The following is a 22,853-nucleotide window of genomic DNA, read 5'->3' as shown; positions in this document are numbered from 1 at the left end:
CTCAGCCTCCTGAATAGCAGGGATTACAGGCGTGTGCCACCAGGCCCAGCTAATTTTTGTATTTTTAGTAGAGACGACGTTTCACCATGTTGTCCAGGCTGGTCTCGAAGTCCTGATCTCAGGTGATCCACCCACCTGGGCCTCCCAAAATGTTGGTATTAGAGGCGTAAGTCACCGCACCTGGCCACTTTCTTTATTCTTCACAGAGTTAGCAACACCTGATAAAATTTATTAATTTATTATGTCTCCCTCCACAACAAATGAAGCTCCATGAAAACACAGACTTTCATTTTTTTGTTGTTGTTGTTGTTCACTGCTATTATTTCCAGTGCCTAAAACTACATCAGGCACATTTTACAAATAATCATTAAATATCTGAATGAATAAATTTTCTTAAAGTGCTCTAGGCCTATTTTGGTTTTTAAGGCAATTTCATTAACTTTTCCTAAGAAACTGCCCATTTTGTGTTTTCAAATTTATCGTCATAAAGTTATTCATTGGATCCTATTATTTTTAAAATCATTGTTATGTCTAGAATTATGTTCCCTTTTCATTCCTAATTTTGTTATTTCTGCTTCTCACTGTTATATTTGATAAGCTTTTCCAAGGAACCAGCTTTTGGTTTTGTTGAATTGTTTCTTGAATTTTCACCTAATTAACTTTTGTTCTTCTTTTTTTTTTTTTAACTTTTGTTTAGTATTTATTTCCTTCCATTTTCTTTGGGTTTACTCCCTGTCCCACCTTCCTGATTTTCTTGAGTTAGATGCTAAGCATATAATACCCAGTTATTCTTTATGAAGGTATGTATATAAACCTATCCTTTAAGAGTCACTTTGGTGCATGTCAGGAGTTTTCATATTAATACATGGTATTTGTGGTTCAGTTGTAAATGTTTGTATTTTCATAACATTTCTCTAGTAATACCTTTTGCCTTAAAGTCTATTTTGTCTTACGTTAATATAACCACAATAGGAGCATTCTTTTGATTAGTTTTTGCCAGGTATTTTCCCCTACCCTTTTCTTTCAATTTTGCTGTGTCTTGGTATTTTAGAAACTTCTCCCAATACAATCTAAAATAGCACATAGCTGTATTTTTAAAAATGCAACCTAATCTATTAGCTGCTAATATTACTCTACTTTTTTTGTAATTACTGATATATTTGGATTTATTTCTACCACCTAATTCATTTAATTTACACCTATCACCTTCTCTCTTCCTCTATTATACAGAATTATTCTCCCTTTATTCCATCTGTTTTGAAGTTATGCATTCTATTCACTATTCACTGTGTTTTAGTTGCCCATATAACTTTTAACAATCATACCTGACTTAACAAAATATAAAGTTAATTGCCACCTATATCCTTCTCCTAAACAATATAAAAATCTTAGAACATTTTAACTTCAATCAAGCACTTCTCATCTTAACATATTTTGTCCAGTCTTTTTGTTTGACTTCATTTTGAATTATTACTATTGTTGTCTTATATAGTCAGATTTACTTAAATGGTCACAATTCCTTCTTTCACTTTATTCCTTTCTGAATTCAATTGGATGCCATTCTTTTATTTCTACTTACTTCCCTACCTACTAGATTTCCTACCCTGTGGTTTCATTTATCTATTGGTATCAACTACTCTATTGCCTTATATGTTCTGGTTATAAATTATTATTTCTCTTCAAATACCTGTTATTTAAATGCACAGGTATGTACTTTAACTTATCAGTAGTCGTTTTTTGTTTCTGTTTTTGTTTTGAGACAGAGTCTCGCTCTGTCACCCAGGCTGGAGTGCAGTGGTGCAATCTCGGCTCACTGAAACCTCAGCCTCCCAGGTTCAAGTAATTCTCCTGCCTCAGCCTCCCGAATAGCTGGGATTACAGGCATCCACCACCAGGCCCAGCTAATTTTTTTTTTTTTTTTTTTTTTTGAGATGGAGTCTTGTTCTGTCATCCAGGCTGGAGTGCAGTGGCACGATCTCCGCTCACTGCAGGCTCCGCCTCCCGGGTTCACGCCATTCTCCTGCCTCAGCCTCCCGAGTAGCTGGAACTACAGGCGCCCGCCACCACGCCAGGCTAATTTTTTGTATTTTTAGTAGAGATGGGGTTTCACCATGTTAGCCAGGATGGTCTCGATCTCCTGACCTCGTGATCTGCCTGCCTCGGCCTCCCAAAGTGTTGGGATTACAGGCATAAGCCACTGCGCCCAGCCTAGTATTTTTTTTTTTAAGCAACAGGGTCTTACTCCATCACCCAGGCTGGAGTACAGTGTCACAATCATAGCTCACTGCTGCCTTGAACTTTTGGGCTCAAGTGATCCTCCTGCTTCAGACTCCTGAGTAGTTGAGTCTACAGGAGTGAACCACCATGCCTGGCTAAATTTTATTTTTATTTTTTGCAGAATGAAGGGGTCTCACTATGTTGCCCAGGCTGGTCTTGAACTCCTGGCATCAAGCAACCCTCCTGCCTCAGCCTCCTGAGTCATTGAGACTACAGGAGAGTACCACCATGGCTGACTAATTTTTATTTTTATTTTTTGTAGAACAAGGGTTCTACAAAAATGTTGCCCAGGCTGGTCTTGAATTCCTGGCCTCAAGTGATCCTCCAGCCTTGGCCTCCCAAAGTGGTGGGATTACAGGTATGGTGTTCACTTTATTTAACTATATTGTAAACTCTAATTACCTAACTATGCTGTAAATTCTTAATATAGGGTCTCTGTTGTAAGTTTCAAGGGGAAGGTCAAGGTCCATTTTGTTCATTACTATATGTTCAACCTCTTCCACAGTATATGATACATTCTCCTCCTAGATCCTTTTTTTATATTTAATACTTAATGCATGTCTCTGATTGCCAGGCAATAAGCGAGTCAGTGTGGATACAGCAGAGAACAAATGAGATCAAGTCCCTGCCCTTGTGATGTTTACCTTCTGATAGGGGCTGACTGACAATAATCAAATAAATATACAATATGTGAGGTGGGGGTAAGTGCATTGAAAAAAATAAAGGTAAGGATATAGAGACTGATCAACATTAGGGACATGCTATTTGATATTAGGGTTGGGGAGGAAGTCAGGAAATCCCTCTCTCTTCAGGTTACATGTGAACAGTATAAGAGCACACCATTCGGACATCTAGGGGAAAGGGAGTCCAGGTAGAGGAAACAGCAAATTCAAAAGCCCAAGGTGGAAATGTGTGCTTGACATGTATGCAGAAGCAGAATAAGCAAGAGGGCTAGCTCAGAGAGATGAGGTCAGAGAGGTAAGGAAAACAGACTGTGTAGCACCATTTAGGCCATGGTGAGGACTCTGACTTTTATTCCAAGAGGTTATGAGCAGAGGGGGAGACCTAATATTTTAGAAAGATCACTTTGGCTGCTGAGTGGAGAGAACACATTGCAGGAAAGCAAGGATAGAAACTGGGAGGCTTTTGCAATAAAATCCTAGCAAGCAGTAATAGTGGTTTTGAATAGGGTAGCAAGAAAAGAGTGATGAAAGGTGGTCGGTCAGCTTCCTGAAATATTTTTGAGGAAGAACCCACAAGATTTGTGGGTAAAGGTATATATAATCTGAAATAAAAAGAAGGATGAAGAAAGACTGCAAAGTTTTTGTCCTTGCAACTTGTAGAATAGAGTTTCCAGTTACTGAGATGCGAAAAGCAGTAAATGAAGCAGGTTTCCAAAGAAATCAAGAATTCAGTTTTAGATAATTTTAAAATGCCTAGAGGACATCCAACTGGTAATCAGATGTGAGTCTGAAGTTCAGGACACAGGCCAGGGCTACAGACATACATTTGGACTTCCTCAGCATACAGATGACATGCAAAGCCATGGAATTATACACACTCACTTAGGAAGTGAATTAAACACAGAAGAGGTGTAAGGACTGGAACTGAGGCTCTCTAAATTCAAAGGTCAGAAAGATGAGAAGAAAACAGTAAAGGAGATGAGAAGGTACAAACAGTAAGCTAACAACAGACCCCAAAGAATGGGGTCCCTGAGGCCATGAAAGTTGATGTTCTATCTACCCGAATGCCAAGTGAAGTACTTTGCACAAAGTGTTCAAAAAACATGTGACTGATTTCAAAAGCAATACTTAGGGACAAATCCAACTGACTATATTACCTACTCTTTGAAATGTTAAAGATGAGTCTAGTACAATACATAAAAGGTTAGAGGTGTGCTCACCTTCATCTAAACTGTTAATGAGAATTTATTAAAAGATACATTGTTACAAAGAGTAAACTGAATTTCTAGAATAATCTTTAAAGGTAAGGAAAATAGGCAGGGCACAGTGGCTCACATCTGTAATCCCAACACTTTGGGAGGCTGAGGTGGGAGGACTGTTTGAGTCCAAGAGTTCAAGACCAGCCTGGGCAACATAAATTATACCTCATCCCAACAAAAAATTTTAAAAAATTAGCTGGGCATGGGGGCACATGCCTGTGGTCCCAGCTACTTGGGAAGTGAGGTGAGAGGATCACCTGAGCCTGGGAGGTTGAGGCTATGGTAAGCCATGATCGTACCACTGCACTCCAGCCTAGGTGACAGAGTGAGGCCCTGTATCAAAAAATAAATAAAAGTAAGGAAAATAAGTATGTGAAAATAACATGTTAAAAAGTCCACACAGGACAGAAGGGGGAAACAACCTGTGTTCAAATTCCAACATCTGGACTCCCACACAAATTATGCCATGCATAAGATCAACTGCATCTGGATTTTACCATGTTTACTAAAATTCTTTATGCCTAGAATTTCAAATTCTAGGAGAACCAAAAAATATGAATCGTCCCAGCTGACTCTTGTTCACAAAATAAATAACCTAGAGCTGATCATATATTTTCTGATAAAGCTGGTAAAATCTCATACAATTAAAGTAGGCATCTATTTTCTACGGTACTATTCTGCATATTAATTTCTAAACATATTCCAACCAAATTATTTTAAATTATGAGCAGAAAGAATTTATAATAGGGAGCATATGTGCTTTCCTAGTGATTGTGAGGTAGGATATAATTAAAGAAAGAATGGGGGAGGCTGGCCTATAATCTGACTATAAATATTTCAGATTTCAGCATAACTGACAATATCCTATGTCATAAATGTCAATTTATTAGCAAAATAGTTATCAAAATGAGTATGGAAATACTCATTTTTTTGCCTCTTGAAGAAAAGACCTGGAGCGTAACTGCATGTATAATGACTTTTAATCACAATGGCAAAACAGGAACACTGAAATGACAGTATTGCCACTGTTCCATGAAGGACACAGGGCACTTCCTTCATTAACCACATGAACTAAATGCCACTGACTTAAATTCTACTTCTCACATAACATACTTCAAAGAAGGTTAGTGAAAAGAGGGACACAATTACTTTGTGAATTATTTATAGAGTGTTATCAATTGTTGAAAGGTTCTCCAAATGGATAGGAAACCTAAGAAAATAATCCAGCCACTAAAATAGTGAAAGCAACGGTTAGGATTTGGCTCAAGAAATAACCAGTAATTAAAAAGAGATGGTCTCATTCTAGGTAAGCAAGAAAGAAAGTGATGGTTATTTTGTTCCCTGTGTCTCTTAGAGAACAGGTAGAAGACAAGAAAAACGGTGAGCAAAGGCTATTTTAAAATAAATAAAAGTTACAATGTATTTGTTGTTATTAGCTCACTGCAGATAGCTCACTCTCTCAAATAATAACATCAGTTCTTTGTTTTTCATGCAAAGATTTCACAGCTTGCAAGATATCCTATATTCCCTGATTCTCTATTCTCTGAACGCCCTAGGGATTTATAGGACGTCCATCAGAGACATGGCAGAGGTAAAAAGACAAAGGAAAAGAAAGCTCTCTGAGATCTGATTCATTACGAAAAAGTTTGATCAAGACAAGACAAATAAATCATTGTCTAAAATGCAATTCTTCATTCTCCTCATTGGCACAAAAAGTTAAGAGCTGGTCACACTCAGGTTCAATTATTAAATCTACTTCCTTATTAAAACATGGCATTGGTTAAAGCTTATATACTGTAGGATCATCAGTTTCTATACTTACAGAGATGATGCTTCTTTGCTCTTTGTGTGACATTTTATTTATTAACCAAAAAAGCCTCTGCTTTTATGTAAATTTAGAATAACAAGACACCAGTCTTTCTTCAACTTAGAAGTTTCCATTTCAAAGACTTTATAGTGTTGGCATAAAGGAAAACTAAAACAAAAAGAAAGAAGATGGTAGAAATCGAGGAGGTTAAACTATTAGGAGATACCCCCATGAGACTACTACTTAAAACAAGGAATCTGAGAGTTGATTGTATTACATTTTCCCAAAAGATTATAAGGCTGAACAACTCTGAAGCTAATACAAAACAAGCAGAACGTTTCTCTGCTGTATAAAGCACATGAGTACACAAATACTGACACAAACAAAACAAAAATCTTTTAGTATCTTGCGAGATTAATTTTAAAACCCTCTAGATGTCACCTTTTAATGCAATGATATCGTTTCAGTAACTAAATGTAAACTAGCTGTGGTTCAGCTAATGAAAAATATAATTTTTAAACTTTAAATTAAATACATTTAAATTTTTAAATTAAAATTTAATCCTCTAATTGCTTGGCCTTTTTAGAAATTGTTCACTTGGTAGGTTTATTTGAAGGTAGATTTTATTAACACGTTTAAGACTAATGGCCAAGCTTCGAAATTTCAACATTCTGTCACATACTAAAGTAGCCATCCACAGAAATACTTCAAATAGTTTCAGGGAAATCAACACTGACAGTTGTTGCCTTCCATAATAGATAAACACATTAGCCAGGCTCTAGCTGTTAAAATAGGAAATCCAAAGTAAACAGCAGTTGTAAAAAGAAGCTTTTATGTAAACTGTACTAGTTCAAATAGCAGTCTTTGCCAACCTTCCTTCTGCCTAAAAACCCATTACAGATGCTTGACTACTGATTGCAAAATAATCTGCGGTTAAGAAACAGGCCAGGCACAGTGGCTCACGCCTGTAATCCCAGCACTTTGGGAGGCCGATGTGGGCAGATCACCTGAGGTTAGGAGTTCGAGACTAGCCTGGCCAACATGGCAAAACCCCGTCTCTACTAAAAATACTCTAATTAGCAGGGCGTGGTGGCACATGCCTGTAATCCCAGCTACTTGGGAGGTGGAGGCAGGAGAATCACTTGAATCCGGCAGAGGTTACAGTGAGCCAAGATCGCACCATTGCACTCCAGCCTGGGCAACAAGAGCAAAACTCTGTCTCAGAAAGAAAGAAAGAAAAAACAAAAAACAAAAAAACAGAGCCCCTCAAACTGTTTAGGTCTCAAGTCAAATATGTTGTTAGGTCACAGATATTAATTTCAAGATAACTGATTGTACACAGGGCTCATAAATCAACCAAATGGATGATATAGGGAACTTGGCTAGATTAGAAAGATTTTCGATAAGAGAAAGCTACTGTAACTCTACATTTGCCATTTCTTCTTTCTGTTTACTCTGGCTATATACCCCTTTTTACTCCCAAACCTGCCTCAGAGTTAATGTAGTCATCACTACCTCGGTATTTCTTCCCCAAGTTGATGTGGCCTGGTTCAAGCCTTTAACACTCTCCACATCAACTAGAGTAATGTCTTTTAATATATGGTCTAAATACCTTTGAGATCAAGGAAGCTACAGTCACACTGATCTCTTGATCAAGGATTCTGAAAGAATGTAGTGGGTAAACAGAGAAGCAAGAGATATAAAGCCTAATGATGAGAAGGAATGAAATAACTGGAATTGTTAGAAAATATATGTGGGGGGGGAATAGAAATACCCTGAGGATTAACTAGCCCTGAGGATTAACTAGCTAGGAAACTCTCTCCTGAAACAACTTGATAGCCATCTAATCTTTGCTCATAGTTTCTGGGAAAACTAACAACAAATTACTTTCCAAAATCAGATACATAAACGGCTACTTCAGAAAACCTCCTTATTCTAATAATTAACATTCTATTGTGCTTCATAGTTTATAAAACATTTTACATACAGTAAAGCTATTTGATCTCCACAAAAATTTGTGAGGTAAATATTATTATTATCACCACTTTATAGATAAGGAAACCAAGGCTTGGTGAGGTCACTGACTGCTTCACGATTCCTATCTGTAAGTACTGGAGTGGGAAGTAGATTTGGGTCCTCTGAAGCCAAATCCAGTGCATGTCCCAACAAGCTTTGTGTAAAAATAAACTGGTTGCTTCTAGATCCTCTAATTTCAGTTGTCTTCAACATTCTCTGGATATGGTCAGTGTTGATTTTTTAAAAGCAATAGGGAAAATCGATTGAATGGCTCACTTTTCAGAGTTGCATTAACTTTTTCAGGCCACTGGGGTACAATTTACTAAATTACCTCTTCTAGAACACTAAATAGTACCCTAGTGGGTCAAAGAGTAAATGCACCTCTGAAAAGTGAGCCATTTCTTCCCTTCTTCCCCGTAATATCAGATGTAATATGTCCCCTATGACAAAAATATTAACCCATTTCCATTAAAAACTCAAGAAATTGTCCCACACTAGATAAAATGAGTATGGAGAAGCTTCCCTAGGGAGCAGAGGAGCAAAAATCTCTCTTCTATAATCCTGCCCACAATACTGTTGACAAGTCAACATGAACTTACATAAAAAATTTCTGTTTTTCATTCAGTGGAGATTTATTTTAATCAAGACCTCAAAACAGAATAAAAATATAAATTCAAAGCTGATGGTTTCCAGGGGGCAGATGCAGACGATATCATGACGGCTAGTTTCATCCTGCATTACAGTGTTTAAAAATAAGCTCAAGCATTCATCTTGCTTATGAAATAATAGATATATCCCAAACAGCTGGTCTTTCACATATATCATTATACAGTAGGTAATCTCTCTGACTGAATGAAACAAACATTCCTTGGCTGGCAAGTAAGCATGTTATTACTTCTAATCTCCATAAAAGCAAACTCTCTGATACATTTTTGAATTGTCTGAGGAATAGCTATTGAGTGATTTAACATTTGCAAGATACCTTAGCAAAGCCAGTCTTTTAAGTTTTCTGCACTGTTTGTGCCTTACTCTTCTGGAAGATGGCTTTGCAATGAAAATAAGACAACTTTAATTTAAGAATCATCCAGCTTCTAATTAAACTGCCATAGGCAGCTGGTTGGATAAGTTTTAATCAGTTTCAATCACCTATTGATTGGAATACTGAAGCCTAAAAAATTAAAAGTAAAAGATGATTGGGGAATTGTCCCATCTCAGAACAACAGTAGAGGCCTCTGTAAATAACTCCTCTTTTAACCATCAGCTAAATGAACACTTCAATACTGCAGTACAAAGTCTTCTGCAAAATTACTTTAACTAACAAGCAGAAATTTATCAGCTTCAGCCAAAATCAATGCTGAAATCAATTTGAACACTGGTTGTGTCTAAAGGGGCTCATTGGCAATTTAGGGAAATTACACCATGTAAATGCCTGTGCTTTAATTGAACAGTTTCATCAACTAGGCTGTGATTGCTGTCCATTCATTTATTCACTTTCGCTGCAGCTACCATTCTGCAAAGAAATGGCTTTTGTCAGGCTGGAGAGAGGCACTTTATCTTCATTTTGTGCACTTTTGTGCATAAAATAGACTTCATGAAATGGGCATATCATGACTAGGGTCAAAAGAAACCAGGAGAGACTTTTCCTTTAACGTAAAAACTGAACAGTACAAACTACCATCATATCTTATACCATCCAGGGACAGTGATCTTTAAACTAATAATAAGAAGGAATCTGAGTGACTTCCCTGCATATGACACTGTGCCTCTAGGTTGAGGAGCTATGTTCTGCACAACAGAAGGAAAGTATTTGGACTTTAAAACCCAATTCCACCAATGTTCTTTACGAGATACCTTTGTGGAGTTACAAAAATATATAAACTGTGTTAGAACATTCTCCCTCAAAAATTGGCCAACATTCTGTTTTTTAAAATCCTTTGAGGTTAGTCAAGGGAAGGTGCTATTCTCCAATCCATTTAGAAGATTAAAACTTAACGGTGTCACATATACTTTTAAAATACGATAGACAGGAGGAGAAAGCAGAAAGAGGTCTCTATGAGAGAAGGGAAACTAACTTCCTTATAAAGATCAGCAAGCCCAAAATATTTAGATTCCAGAAATGATTTAAATACACTCATAAACTAACTCACAAAATCATGGCAATGAAAAAAAAAGAAAACCAAAGATAAAATTTCCAGGGAGTCATCTGTTGAACGGACTGAGGTTCAGAGATCAGCATAAACATTTCTGACACTGGGCTAATCAGTTATTCAAAGATTACAAGTTCCAAGGAAGGAAGCAGGGAGACAGCTGTTTGTTCATATTGGTCATCTATAACATACATGTGCCTGTGTCTGGTGTACAAAATAAAAATTCAAAGTACAGCTGAAGTATATCTGCTAGAGATTGCTGGCAGAAATTCTTAGGTTTGCATATATTCTGTTTATTCTAGCTCCTCATGGAGTCAAAATGTGATTATTTACCAGGAATGGCATTGGGAAAGGACTAAGAATTAAGAAAGCCTGGGTTTCAGTGGTGGTCCTATCCTTGACTTGGTCTGAATCCTCAGGGAAATCCATTCATTTATCTGTGTTTCCGTTTCTTCATAAATCAAATGAGGATGACGATACCTACTGTACTCAGCTACATTCCCACACAGCTGGGACCATAACATGAAGCTTGTGATTGGGGCCCACTGTGGAAATGTAAACGCAACCACAGTGAATCTGAGTACCTCTTGCATCTTCCATGTATGGGGGCAGGTAGGGCCTTGAAACATTTCACCAGACTCCAAAGGAGCAGGGAAACTTCTCATTTGCCCCTTCAGTCAGTTACCCCAGCTGTTGGGCTCTGCAAATACTCACTAAGAATTACCTCCAAAAGAAGTTAAAAGAGAGAAGAAATAAATGATGTACACAAACTTAACTCGGTACATGTGTCTGCGGTAAAAATTCATTCTATAATTTTATCCCATATATGGTTTTCTTCACCACTTATAAAGTTTCATTGGCTATACATTTTGTTGCTGAGGCCATGTAAAATATATTTTATTCATAATATTTAGATAACTTTTCTGAAAATTTAATTATGATTTAATAAGTTTTATGTTTATTGGCTAAGTATATTGTTACATTTTGCTGCTACAGTTAATTGTCGTAATAGAATCAGTATGTTTGAGAACCTCACACAATACATATCTTCCAAATACATTCAGCTTGTTAAAATGCTATATTGATTGTGTCCTAAAGCAAGTTCTAATTTTGTGTGAACATTTTTCATTTTATTATTTAAATTCACGAGACAAAAACCATTAACTGCTTTCAGCAATAGCACTGTACTCTCTTTTTCTTTCTTTTTGCCATACTGACAAGGAAAAGTAAGGAAATTTTAGGGTCAAGAAGACAACATGATATAAAGTCACATTAGAAAGCAAATTAATGGGTTTTTTTAATGTTTAATACCCACAACCTAAATTTCTATTGCTATTTCCTTCTCAAATTTTACAAACTGCTCTTCCAATTCAACGTTAGTGTACAAATCAGAACCTAAACTTATTTCGCTCTAGTAAGGCAGCAATTTAACAGAAACATGGTCTCCTACATCAAAGTAACCAATGACAGAGCAAAGAAAAAAAAAACTGTGGCAGAAAGTTATACACAGTAAATGCCTTTTGGACTTTCCAGTGAATTATTTTCCAAAAAAGCAATTTAAGTAAATACCCTAGATGCTATGGTACACAAATATTTGCTTGTGCAATATGCCAACCGAGAGACTACGATTTTCTAACACATCAAATACTATAAAATAGCTATAAAAAACGTAACGTGTCTTATAAATCAAGACTCTGCTAGCACAACCATATAATTAATCCAGGGATTCAATTATTAAATTATAAGTTTTTGGTAAATAAGGAGACCCAAAGGGTAGACGAAATAACAAGTTACGTTGTCATAACTGTCGGCCAAGAAATGGATGTTTTAACATCTACTAAAAAGCCTCTAAAATTAACACCTAGAGATGACACATCATTGATTTTTAAATCTATACACTGATTTTATATCTTACATCCAAAAATAATCTGGGTTAAAAGTTAGGAAACTCAGAGAGTGAATGGCAAACAGAAAAACCTTGGCTTGGGAAGCAGGTGTCAGAAGACCTAAGTTTTATTCTTGACTTGATCTTGGGCATGCCACTTAGCCTTTCCAAGCTTTATCTTTCTCACAAGTAAAAAGAGGGTAACATACCTTCTTAGCAAGGATTTAGCAAGGACTAAAAGACCCAGGGTGATCAAGCCCTGTCCATCTCTCCACCTTCCCCAGAGCTTATTCTACTCCAATTACACAAGTTCATGCCTATCTTAATCTTAGGGTTTCTGCCTGAGTGGTTACTTCTGCCTATAAGGTTCTTCTCCCAGATTTTCCCAAACTGATTCCATCCTGTCTTTAAGTCTTAGCTCAAACAGCACCACCTCAGACAGGTCTTCCTGAGCACCTCTTCTACATTTTTTAATAGAACATGCAAGGTCTATATAATCTTACTTCAGTGTTTATTGTCTTGATTATTGTTTGCCCCACTAGTGTGAGCTCTGGACGTTGCCTATCTGACCTTGCCTATCTTGTTCACAACTGGACTGCACATGCTTGGAATAGTCCTTGGCACAGTGACAGGATGTTCAGCAAAAAATGAATATAGACTAAACAAAACCAAGCAACACCTGACATAAGATTTTTATGGTAACTGAATGCTGAATTTAGTTCTGGGACTTTAGGCTTGGGAGAAATCTGTGCAGTCATCTCATGTCCAGGTCAAAGTGGGAATTCTTTTCTCAGCCATTCTGAACAACAGCCACATCATTCTGCTTAAGGTAGAGGAGTTCACCACTTCCCAGAGTCACCCAGCAATGAACAACACATTGTGTCCATCCTTAGGCTGTGAAGAATTTGCCTCTGCAGGTAAATTCCTGAAACACTCACTAAGTGCCTACAGTAGGTAAGGCACTGTGCTGGGCGCTGTAAGGACTCCCACCAAGATAACCTAGACATGACTCTCCTCCAGGGAACACAACCCAGTGGGAAGAAGAGTAGAAAGAGTATATTAATCACTCTAACCAAAGGCCGACTGTCACAGAGACATTCAAGACAGGCCATTTGTGTCTAGTCTTCAGAAGAACACAAAGCAAACCTGCTCCTCATCTACAGAAGTGCCCTTCAGACTTTAAGTCAGCTGTCACGGAGCCCTTTAATCTTCTCTTCCTCAGAGAAAAGTTAGCCAATTCCTTTCAAACACTTCTCAAATGCCAGTTCCTCCATGAGGCCTTTCCTGATCCTTCCTGAGGAAAGAGCCAAAAGCCATCACTCCTTCTTCAGCCCCCAGATTTGTGCACCATACACACAGACAGGTGGCCCAGACTGTGAGGTCCCACGCGTACCTGAGGACAGAACTTATGCATCTATCCAGACACAAGTTTTGAGGCTAGGCTGTCCCCAACATCTGACACAGAGCCCTCCACATAGCACATGCTCAGAACTTGGCTGCCTGACAGATGAATGAAGGAGGACTGAACAGGCACAATTCCCCAATCCCTCATTATTCTCTCCATTGCTCCTCTGGGTGCTCTCTGAACTGTCCACATGTCTGTAAACTCAGCACCCAGAACTACATACAGGAATCCAGAATCCAAAAGTGACAGACACTATGTCAGTCCCTGATGTTATGCCTTCTTGGTGTGGCAGGGAATAGATTTCAAATGGAAACTAGATATCTTGCACCCTATAATACAGAAGTGTGCTAATGTAATGTTTACCCAATCACAACCACTTTTACTGGGGACTTTAAATGTCTTTATAAATAAAAATTTGTTATTAAAATATTAGAAAGAAGTCTTGCCACTTCAAAACTATTTTTTTCCCTGAAAGGAGATGAAGTTGAAACACTTAGATTCAGCAAATTCTTACTTGAAATATTACCATAATGTATTGATTTTTACCAGACTCAATTGACTGAAAAGTTGTTTGTATAGCAATATTGGCCAAACCAATATACTAGAACAATTTTGTTACCCATAGTAATCAAGTGCATTTCTGAAGTATAATTATACTGTCATAAAAAATAAAACCAAGATACCCTTTTCCAAGCAATAAAACAATAAAGGCTATAAAACAGAAAGAAAAAAAGGCTAAATAAATGAGATTTTTAAAAATGAAATTTAGTGTCTTTCAAAAACACTACTGCCTCTTCTTCCTTCCCTTAAGCCAAGGTTAGCAGAAAATGATCAATACTTCAATCTCAATAAACTATTTCAATAATAGTTAATTCGGGTGGAAACAGAGTCTGAAAATCTCTTCTCAGCGACCTGTGACATCCTGTCATGTTGGTTGGATGCCAATAATACATCACTGCCATAATGGATATGAGCATGTATGAAGTTATAGGAACATGGAGAGGTGGGGAAAAGCAAAGGTGGGAAAGGTACAGAGAACCATGAGCTCAGGTTCATTCCTTAGATTCAAATCGATACAATACACATTATTGTACGAAACAAACCTATAACAGTGAATGCTGAGAGAAGGAGAGAAGGAAACATACATAATTAATTTTATTTGACAAATATTCATTGATTTTTCTGAAAACATTAATATCCTTGCTTGTCACATGATACTATAATGCAATCCAGCCATATACAAATATTTAATTTTACATTAGGATGATGTCTTGTTTGCTTGTTTAAAATATGATCTTGGCTGCAAGGAAGATTCCTTATGTGATTAGAAATTTAAAGTCCAAATAAATCAAACCATCATTCTAGCTCTCAGGTCAATTTTAAAACCCTTTAAAAACTACTCTTAATTTACAAGATACACATCATGGAAAAATATATAAAAGACTAGGGCCACTGGCACAGCCACAAGCGAAGCTGGGGTCCAGACCTCTTGCTCCCTCTTTAAGTTTCACACCTTCAGGTTGGCTGGTCAAAGAGGAAAGTCAAGGTTTTCTGGGTACTATGTGGTTCCCAATATTTTCACCATCAAGGACTCTTTTCATTCTGTTTCCCGTAAGGAATTCCATGTTTTGAAATATTCTGTTTACTAAACAGCATTTAACTAGACAATTATGTATTTTCTCATTTTATATAAATGACCATCAGTCCTTCTAATTTTCATTAAATAAATCATATTACTATAATGAGTTAATATGATTCGAGCTCCCAAACACTAATTTAACATTTTAGTTGGCCTCTACAGTCAAATCACAAGTGCAAAAAACACAACCTAATAGGCCACAGGATCGCAGTTACCACCTCCAAGGACCATCCCCAGCCCACTGCCCAGCAAATATCTCTCTTTAGATAAGGCAACAGAAAGGAGGACAGACCAACATCTTTGAGAATTACAAATCCTTCCCTCCTCTTATTGTCTCTAGATAGGTTCAAATTAATTCCTAAGTAATGGTATACATTCAACCTTCAAAACACCATGAAGGCAGTATCTATACTACCCATTGTATCACTGAGAAAATTCCAGATCAGACTCTTACTCTATCCTGTGGGAAGGAGTTGGAGGTAGAAAATTCAGTTTTCAAACATCTTGAGACTAGATTATCTGGTCCCGAAGCTGAAAATATGAGTCTTGGCTTGAATAACTGGCATTAAAGAAAAAATAAAATAAATCCTTCAGTGATTGCTGGCTAACTGACTTACCATGATTTAATCCTCAAAGTTAAATATTACTTCATTTCTGACCCAAAGTTTGAGTGACTCCATCAAATGATATACCAAGGAAGCAGAGTCTTAGAGACTGGCTTTGGAATCAATGTTTCCAAAGTCACTATGGCTGTTAATTTCTTTCATTTCCATGTGACATATTATCCAAGAAAAAGAGACAGTGACTAGTGAGTCAACAGATACTAAGCACTGAAAGTTTTAACATTTTAAAGAAAGTTAGTCATTCAAATATCAATCCCCTTAGTTTGGGTATTCTTATTCTTCTAGGTGAATGTTCTACGGCAATTGTACAGCCTCTCAAAGTAGCTAGATATGAGGAAGATCCAATTAAAGAGCCTCACTAAAACCTCCACTTGCCTCATTCTCATTTCAGCCAAGACGTACAAAGGATCTATTTTATCCTTAAAACTGTGCTGGGTACATGAGAAAACACAAGAAAACAAAATGGACTCGGCTTGACCTTGAGACAACACCGCCTGGGGGAAGAACACCAAGCAAAAAGAAAAGAAATGCTGTATAGAGATCTGGCTTTGCTGCTGAATGGCCACATGATAAGCCCTAGTTTTTTCAGTGGTAACATGGGCTTAACATTATACCAGCTGTCCTATAGCAATCCGAAAATAAATTAGGATTAAAAAATACTTTGAAACTTAAAAAATCATTATATTTAAGATAATATGTAAGATATCATTATTCATCAAGCAACTACAGAATAGAAGAAAATATAGAAGTATAATGTGTATAACGTAAAGGCAGAATTTCTCAAAGTTAGTTCAACACAACTACAATTCTGTGAGATGTTTATAGATGTTCCTCAAAAAGAGTCCCATGGCTGGCTAGGGGTGGTGATTCACGCCTATAATTCCAGCACTTTGGGAGGCCGAGGCAGGTGGATCATGATGTCAGAAATTAAGACCATCCTGACTAACATGGTGAAACCCCATCCTTACTAAAATACAAAAAATTAGCCAGGCATGGCGGTACATGCCTGTAGTCCCAGCCACTCAGGAGGCTGAGGCAGGAGAATCACTTGAACTCGGGAGGCGGAGGTTGCAGTGAGCCAAGATGTTGCCACTGCACTCCAGCCTGGCAACAGAGCAAGACTCTGTCTCAAAAAATAAATAAATAAAAACAAAAAAAATAAAGAGTCCCATGGCCAAGTCAGGGTAGGAAGTACAGAATGTAAACAATGTTTCTATTATTAGCACTACCATTACCAGTAGTTAACACTTAATAAGTGTCAGTCATAGTGCTAAGCCTTTTACGGATCATCTCATTTAACCTCACAACAACCTAGGTACTATTATTTTTTTTTCTTTTTTCTTTTTCTTTTCTTTTTTTTTTTTTTGAGACGGAGTCTCACTCTGTCGCCAGGCTGGAGTGCAGTGGCACAATCTCGGCTCACTGCAACCTCCACCTGCCGGGTTCAAGCAATTCTCCTGCCCAAACCTCCTGAGTAGCTGGGACTACAGGCACCTACCGCCACGCCCAGCTAATTTTTATATTTTTAGTAGAGTCGGGGTTTCACTATGTTGGCCAGGATGGTCTCAATCTCTTGACCTCGTGATCTGCCTACCTTGGCCTCCCAAAGTGCTGGGATTACAGGTGTGAGCCACCGTGCCCTGCCCAACCTAGATACTATTATTATCCCCATCTTACAGATGGGAAAACTGAGGCATAAGACATTATATAACTTGCCAAAGGTTACGTAGCTAATTAGTGACAGAGGCAGGATTCAGACTAAGAGCCCTCACACTTAATCACAACACATACCATTCTCTACTTTCTCAACATTTTTGAAATTCATTGTGAATCTCTCAGAGGGAAATAGAACATATGTCTTTCCTGAATTTATTTTTTTTGGAGCAACCTGTAGCACTTTAGGAAATGGGGCAACAAGGAAAATACATTCCTTACCTTTTCCTAAACTTTTCTTCTTCCTAGGCTTGAGCCATACTTTAAGGTATTTCCTTTATGTTCCATGTAGCCCAAATTAGTAATCCAAGAAATATCAACTTAAAATTAACTGCCTAAGTGACTCTCACAATATAGAGCACAGCTCATCAGGAGACAGCACACAGAATTCACATTACCATTTGGTTTAAATGTCTGGGGCCAGAATTTCATATTGTACAACTGTGAAGCCCATCTACACTTAAAGGAGGAAAATGTATCAACTGTTAAATCATATACACTGTAATTACACATGATTACAATATCCCTTAAAATTCCCAACCTTCCATCAAGTGAAGTGAATAAGACTGCATTATTAAACTTTTGCTTTGCACTTATTAGCTTTATTACACTTTAAAGAAAAAAATGGAATAAGCCCATTAGGCAGTTTTGTTACCAATGAGTGTATTTTCCAATATTTTCTTCATCTAGTTTATGTAGCATAGCCTATAATGTAATCACGCTGTTTGAAAAACCACATTTTTTTTTTATCACCGACACCATTAAGGTGAACTTAGTATAGAAGAAACTCAATCATAACACATCAAACACTTAGTTTTATAGAGACTTTAGTAAAGTGGATCCTCATTTTTCAATGATTATATCATTTCTTTGTATTGTACTAAAAGCCAGGGATATAAGAACAATAATACAAGCTGAAGCCCGAGCAAAAATGATACCCAACAATCAATGACAAGTGGTATGCAATTTGGTACCTTCACCTCCCCTCTTAAGAATCACACAGGCAATAAGGTAAATGAAATTTCTTTTTATAATAAATCTACTATATACGCACTAAAATTATCAGGATATTGTCGTTCACCACCCATATGCAATCATGTCAAAAACATTACATCTTACAACACTTACAGTGAGCATTAGCAATGGTAGCTAAATGAGCTCTTAGGATAAGTTCCTAACATCACACACAGCATTTTAGCAAATCAAAAAACTTGTGGCAAGGACATATAGAAGAATGGTCCCTTTGACATAGTAGCCCTAATGAAAGAAGTTCCAGCCATGCTTCTTAGCTAAAAACAACGTTAACAGAGTGAAGGGGGAGTTACTGTTTAATGGGTGCAGAGTTTCAATTATGCAAGATGAAGAGTTCTGTGGATGAATGGTGTTGACAGTTACACAACAGTGTGAATGTACTTAATGCCACCGAACTATACACTTAAATATGGTTAAAATGGTAACTTGTGTTATGTGTATTTCACCACAATTTAAAATAACAATTTTAAAAACAAAATTAACATAATTTCATGCTGTGATTTTCCCTTGGTGGATGGGCATGTTTTTTCCACTTCTCTGTACACTCCCCGTTTTAAAAAATAAACCTGGCCAGGTCTGGTGGCTCATGCCTGTAATCCCAGCACTTTGGAAGGCCAAGGCGGGTGAATCACGAGGTCGAGAGCTCGAGACCAGTCTGGCCAATATGGTGAAACACCATCTCTACTAAAAATACAAAAATTAGCTGGGCGTGGTGGTGTGCGCCTGTAGTCCCAGCTGCTTGGGAGGCTGAGGCAGGAGAATCCCAGGAGGCAGAGGTTGCAGTGAGCTGAGATCGTGCCACTGCACTCCAGCCTGGGCAACAGAGCAAGACTTCATCTCAAAACAAACAAACAAATAAACAAACAAACAAACCTATGTTTTAAAATAAAGGATTAAAATGTCAACATCTAGAATATTATGTCTCGTAAAAATTCTGCTGGAGTTTCATGGTCTTATGCTTCTTCCCTTCTAGAAATAAGCTAGGACAATAAATTCACAATAGACCTTCAATTAATATAAAACTAAAGGTTTGCTGAAATAACACAGATAGGTAGGTTAGGAGTCTAAGGAAACATTTTTGAATTCAATTTGAAGCCAATAAAAGGAATACAAAGAGTTGCCAGAATCTTTCTTATTTTATTATATTTGGCTATCAGCCTAAAGGCATTAAGAAGAAAGGTTCAAGCTTTGAAAAGTGAACTCAATAGAAGCAAATCAGATTGTACATGTTCCTTCTTCCTCTTTCATTTCTATGGGCACCTGAACTCAAGAACCTTCAGAACACAGTAAAAATCTAAATCAGATAGTAAGGAAGAGAAGACTAAGATGAAAAGATGCCATTTATACTGGAGGTTGCGTGGGAAGAACACTAGTATGATCCAGGGAAGCAGAATAGTAGCCGCAAAAATCATTAGACACATTGGACCCCAATTTTAAGGGCCAGGCCCAAGGACCAAGGAACATGTAAGAAACATGTTCTTATTTGCTTCTCTGAATTATCATAGTGGAAGGACTTCACTTTCAGACCAACTGTTCACAATACTCAGTCATCTGCAGGAAAAAACAATCCAAACATGTGAACATAAGCTCTTAAAGGACTCTATTCAGGAGAAAGGACTCACATCTTGGCTGTATCTGCAAAGGGCACTGAAGCCCTGAATGGGTGGCTGAATCAGATGACTTCAAAAGAGCTTCTAAGCCTGAGAAATCAAATTCCACACCAAGGCTGCATCAATGAGTAGGGGATGTTCTGGAATTTTAGGATGTGAACCTTCATGGTCATAGAATAGGGCAATTTTTATCTGTATTCATGTGGTTAGTCAGAACTTAAAATTCTAAGAATATGGGTAATCAATTAGAAAATAAGTTAATTATTTTACAACTCTGGAAATACATATTAATACCAATGTTAAAGTATCTGTGGTTGTGACCTAATATCACAACCATAATGTGATGTAGGATTAGTGTATACATGGAAAACCGCTCTCTGGAGGACAGTTTTATTATTCCCTCAGGGCCTTCTTACAGAGTATGGATTTTTTAATTCCTAGTGGAATATTTTTCATACACCATTGCAGACTATTAAGTACCAGATATTACATTATGTAGTTTAAACTTTGTACTACTGCATGAGAAGACTTCCCTGTCGGAGAACTATTTTTTATGGCTAGCATTTTTTAATATGAAAATGAACATTCCTTTGGGGTAAGATCACTGCAACTGGAATTTGGGAGAACTTTATAACTTAACATATTCATCAATGTGTAGAAATTCTCTCAGGGGAATAGGGTGAGGAGAGAAGAAAATACAACAGGAAGAAGGCTTTTTAATAACTTATAGTGTTGACACAGGGCAAAGCAATGGTATTTATAAGGTCTGGCTTCCACTGGGCATAACTGTAAACAGGCAGGGGACTAGTGTAGGATGCTAGCAAGTTAAAAAATAATAATAATAGTGTTAAAAAGCAAAGGAAAAAAATGCATTAAACTTCAGGCCAGTTAAAGGTACACTTACTAATGGTGGACTATTAAGTACACACCCAGGAGAGTTGCAGACTCGGAAATATTAAAAAGGCAATATAAATGCACTTTCCAGGCAATTCTTGAGAAAATAGATGTCTTGCAGAATTTTGGAGTCAAATATGGAAATAAAATCTAAGTGTTAGTGGTCATTTAAAAATCTTTGCCACAGAGAACTTGGATACTCAGTATTTGGAAAAGCCGATAGAAAGTTTAAACAAAATTGACTACTCACTTGTAGACTGTGCCTCCGTTGCCATGACCAAGAGTGTCCCGATACCGTATGTCTTGTTCATTCATCTCCACAAGAAAGAAAGAAAAACAAAAAGGGTGTCATGCTGTGGATGGAAATGTCAAGGAAAAGCAACTCTGGGCCATAAACAACAAGCAGTCTGGGTCATTTCAAGTTCAGCTGCAAGAACGAGAAGATCAATACAACATTTGCTGTCCAATTTATAAAAGACGATACCAAGGGACAAAGTGATGGAAAGTTTAATGACAATTTGTTTGCCTGGGTCATTTCATTAAAGTTTGATAAAAGGTGTCAAAATGGAATGATATAACATAGCTCAAAAGGGTCAGGTCAGAGATACTGATAAGAAAACAGTCTCCAGTACTGCATATAACCAATGCCAAAGAGCACTGCACATAACCAAAGTCAAACTTAGGAAGACAACACACACACACACACACACACACACACACACACACACACTCTCTCTCTCTCTCTCTCAGTAATCTAACGCATGATCTGTAAATAAATCAGCCCTAGAAAACTCCTCAGATGACCCCCATAATTAACATTTAACAAACTAAATAATGTTTATGATTTTTCCTAGAGTACATATCGCTTTTCTTTGCAAGTAACAAACTAGTATACAGCAATAATTAGGCAGAAATCATATTATGAAGATGGAAAAGTACCAAATCAATGCACTTAAGATGCACATATAGTCGGATATTATAAAGGGAAAATACATAGGCATGTAATTTTTATTAAAGTCATTTTCATAACTTAATATATAAAAGTTTGCATGTTTTTCAAGGTTCTATAAAACCTATTATACCACAAATAACTACTCTCATTTGTATCATGAATAGTAGGTAAATTATGTTAGTGCCCACAAAATAATGTTTTAGAGTTTAGAGAGCTCCCTATATAATTATTTATCAAATGACTTTAAGACTAGTCGGACTTTGATGCATTCAGTAATTTTCTACACACTGGTCCAGATGCTTAAAAATTAACTGCCAACTTTATTCACTAAGTGGATTTAATAAAGGTGTTCTTTTCCATATAGCTAAAGCTTGGGGAAAGCCACTGTAAGCCCTGAAAAAAAAAATCAATTTCCAGGGAATTGCACTGCCTTGCATGGGCAGAAAATGGATGGAGTTTTTAATTCAATATCACTTGGAAAAAAAACAGTTTGCTCTCAGACCAGTATAGTAAAGCTTTAAATATTTTGCTCTACTCTAAACTTCTACCAATTGAATAAAGCAAGGGTTCATTCACCAAGGGAAATATTTTCCTTCTACACATTTCTGAAGTTGAAGCTTCAGAGAGCTGTGATAATTAGGAGTACAATGCAGGTAACAGAAACAGCTTCCTTTCCGAGCCATTTTACCAATCCCTAAAAGAATACTGACAGATTAATGTGCAAAGGCCAATTCAGCACCCAATTTAATTGTAGTACAACTAGACTGATGCCCTTTACAATCAGCTAATTATTATATTCAGGGTCTGTGAAGTAATGAAAAACATGCCAGAACAATTGGCAACTATTTTCCTATTTGAGGGAAATTCTGTTCATCACTACCTCTATATTACTAATACAGAAAAAAAAATTT

General features: G+C 37.1%; 1 protein-coding gene across 2 annotated transcripts in view; it reads right to left on the bottom strand.

Annotated features, from left to right (window-relative positions):
• The window catches only part of MAP2K5 (mitogen-activated protein kinase kinase 5), a 261,608-nt gene that overhangs the window by 184,424 nt on the left and 54,331 nt on the right, over nt 1-22,853 (bottom strand). For both annotated transcript variants that reach the window (XM_011968648.1, XM_011968652.1), the window contains exon 8: nt 21,241-21,305. In XM_011968648.1, the coding sequence (XP_011824038.1) occupies nt 21,241-21,305 (65 nt within the window). The remainder of the gene's footprint in view (nt 1-21,240; nt 21,306-22,853) is intronic.

The sequence above is a fragment of the Mandrillus leucophaeus genome, unplaced genomic scaffold (assembly GCF_000951045.1).
Source record: "Mandrillus leucophaeus isolate KB7577 unplaced genomic scaffold, Mleu.le_1.0 Scaffold12, whole genome shotgun sequence".
Taxonomy (NCBI): domain Eukaryota; kingdom Metazoa; phylum Chordata; class Mammalia; order Primates; family Cercopithecidae; genus Mandrillus; species Mandrillus leucophaeus.
Note: the sequence above shows the minus strand (reverse complement) of the source record. Positions and strands in the feature narration are given on the sequence as shown.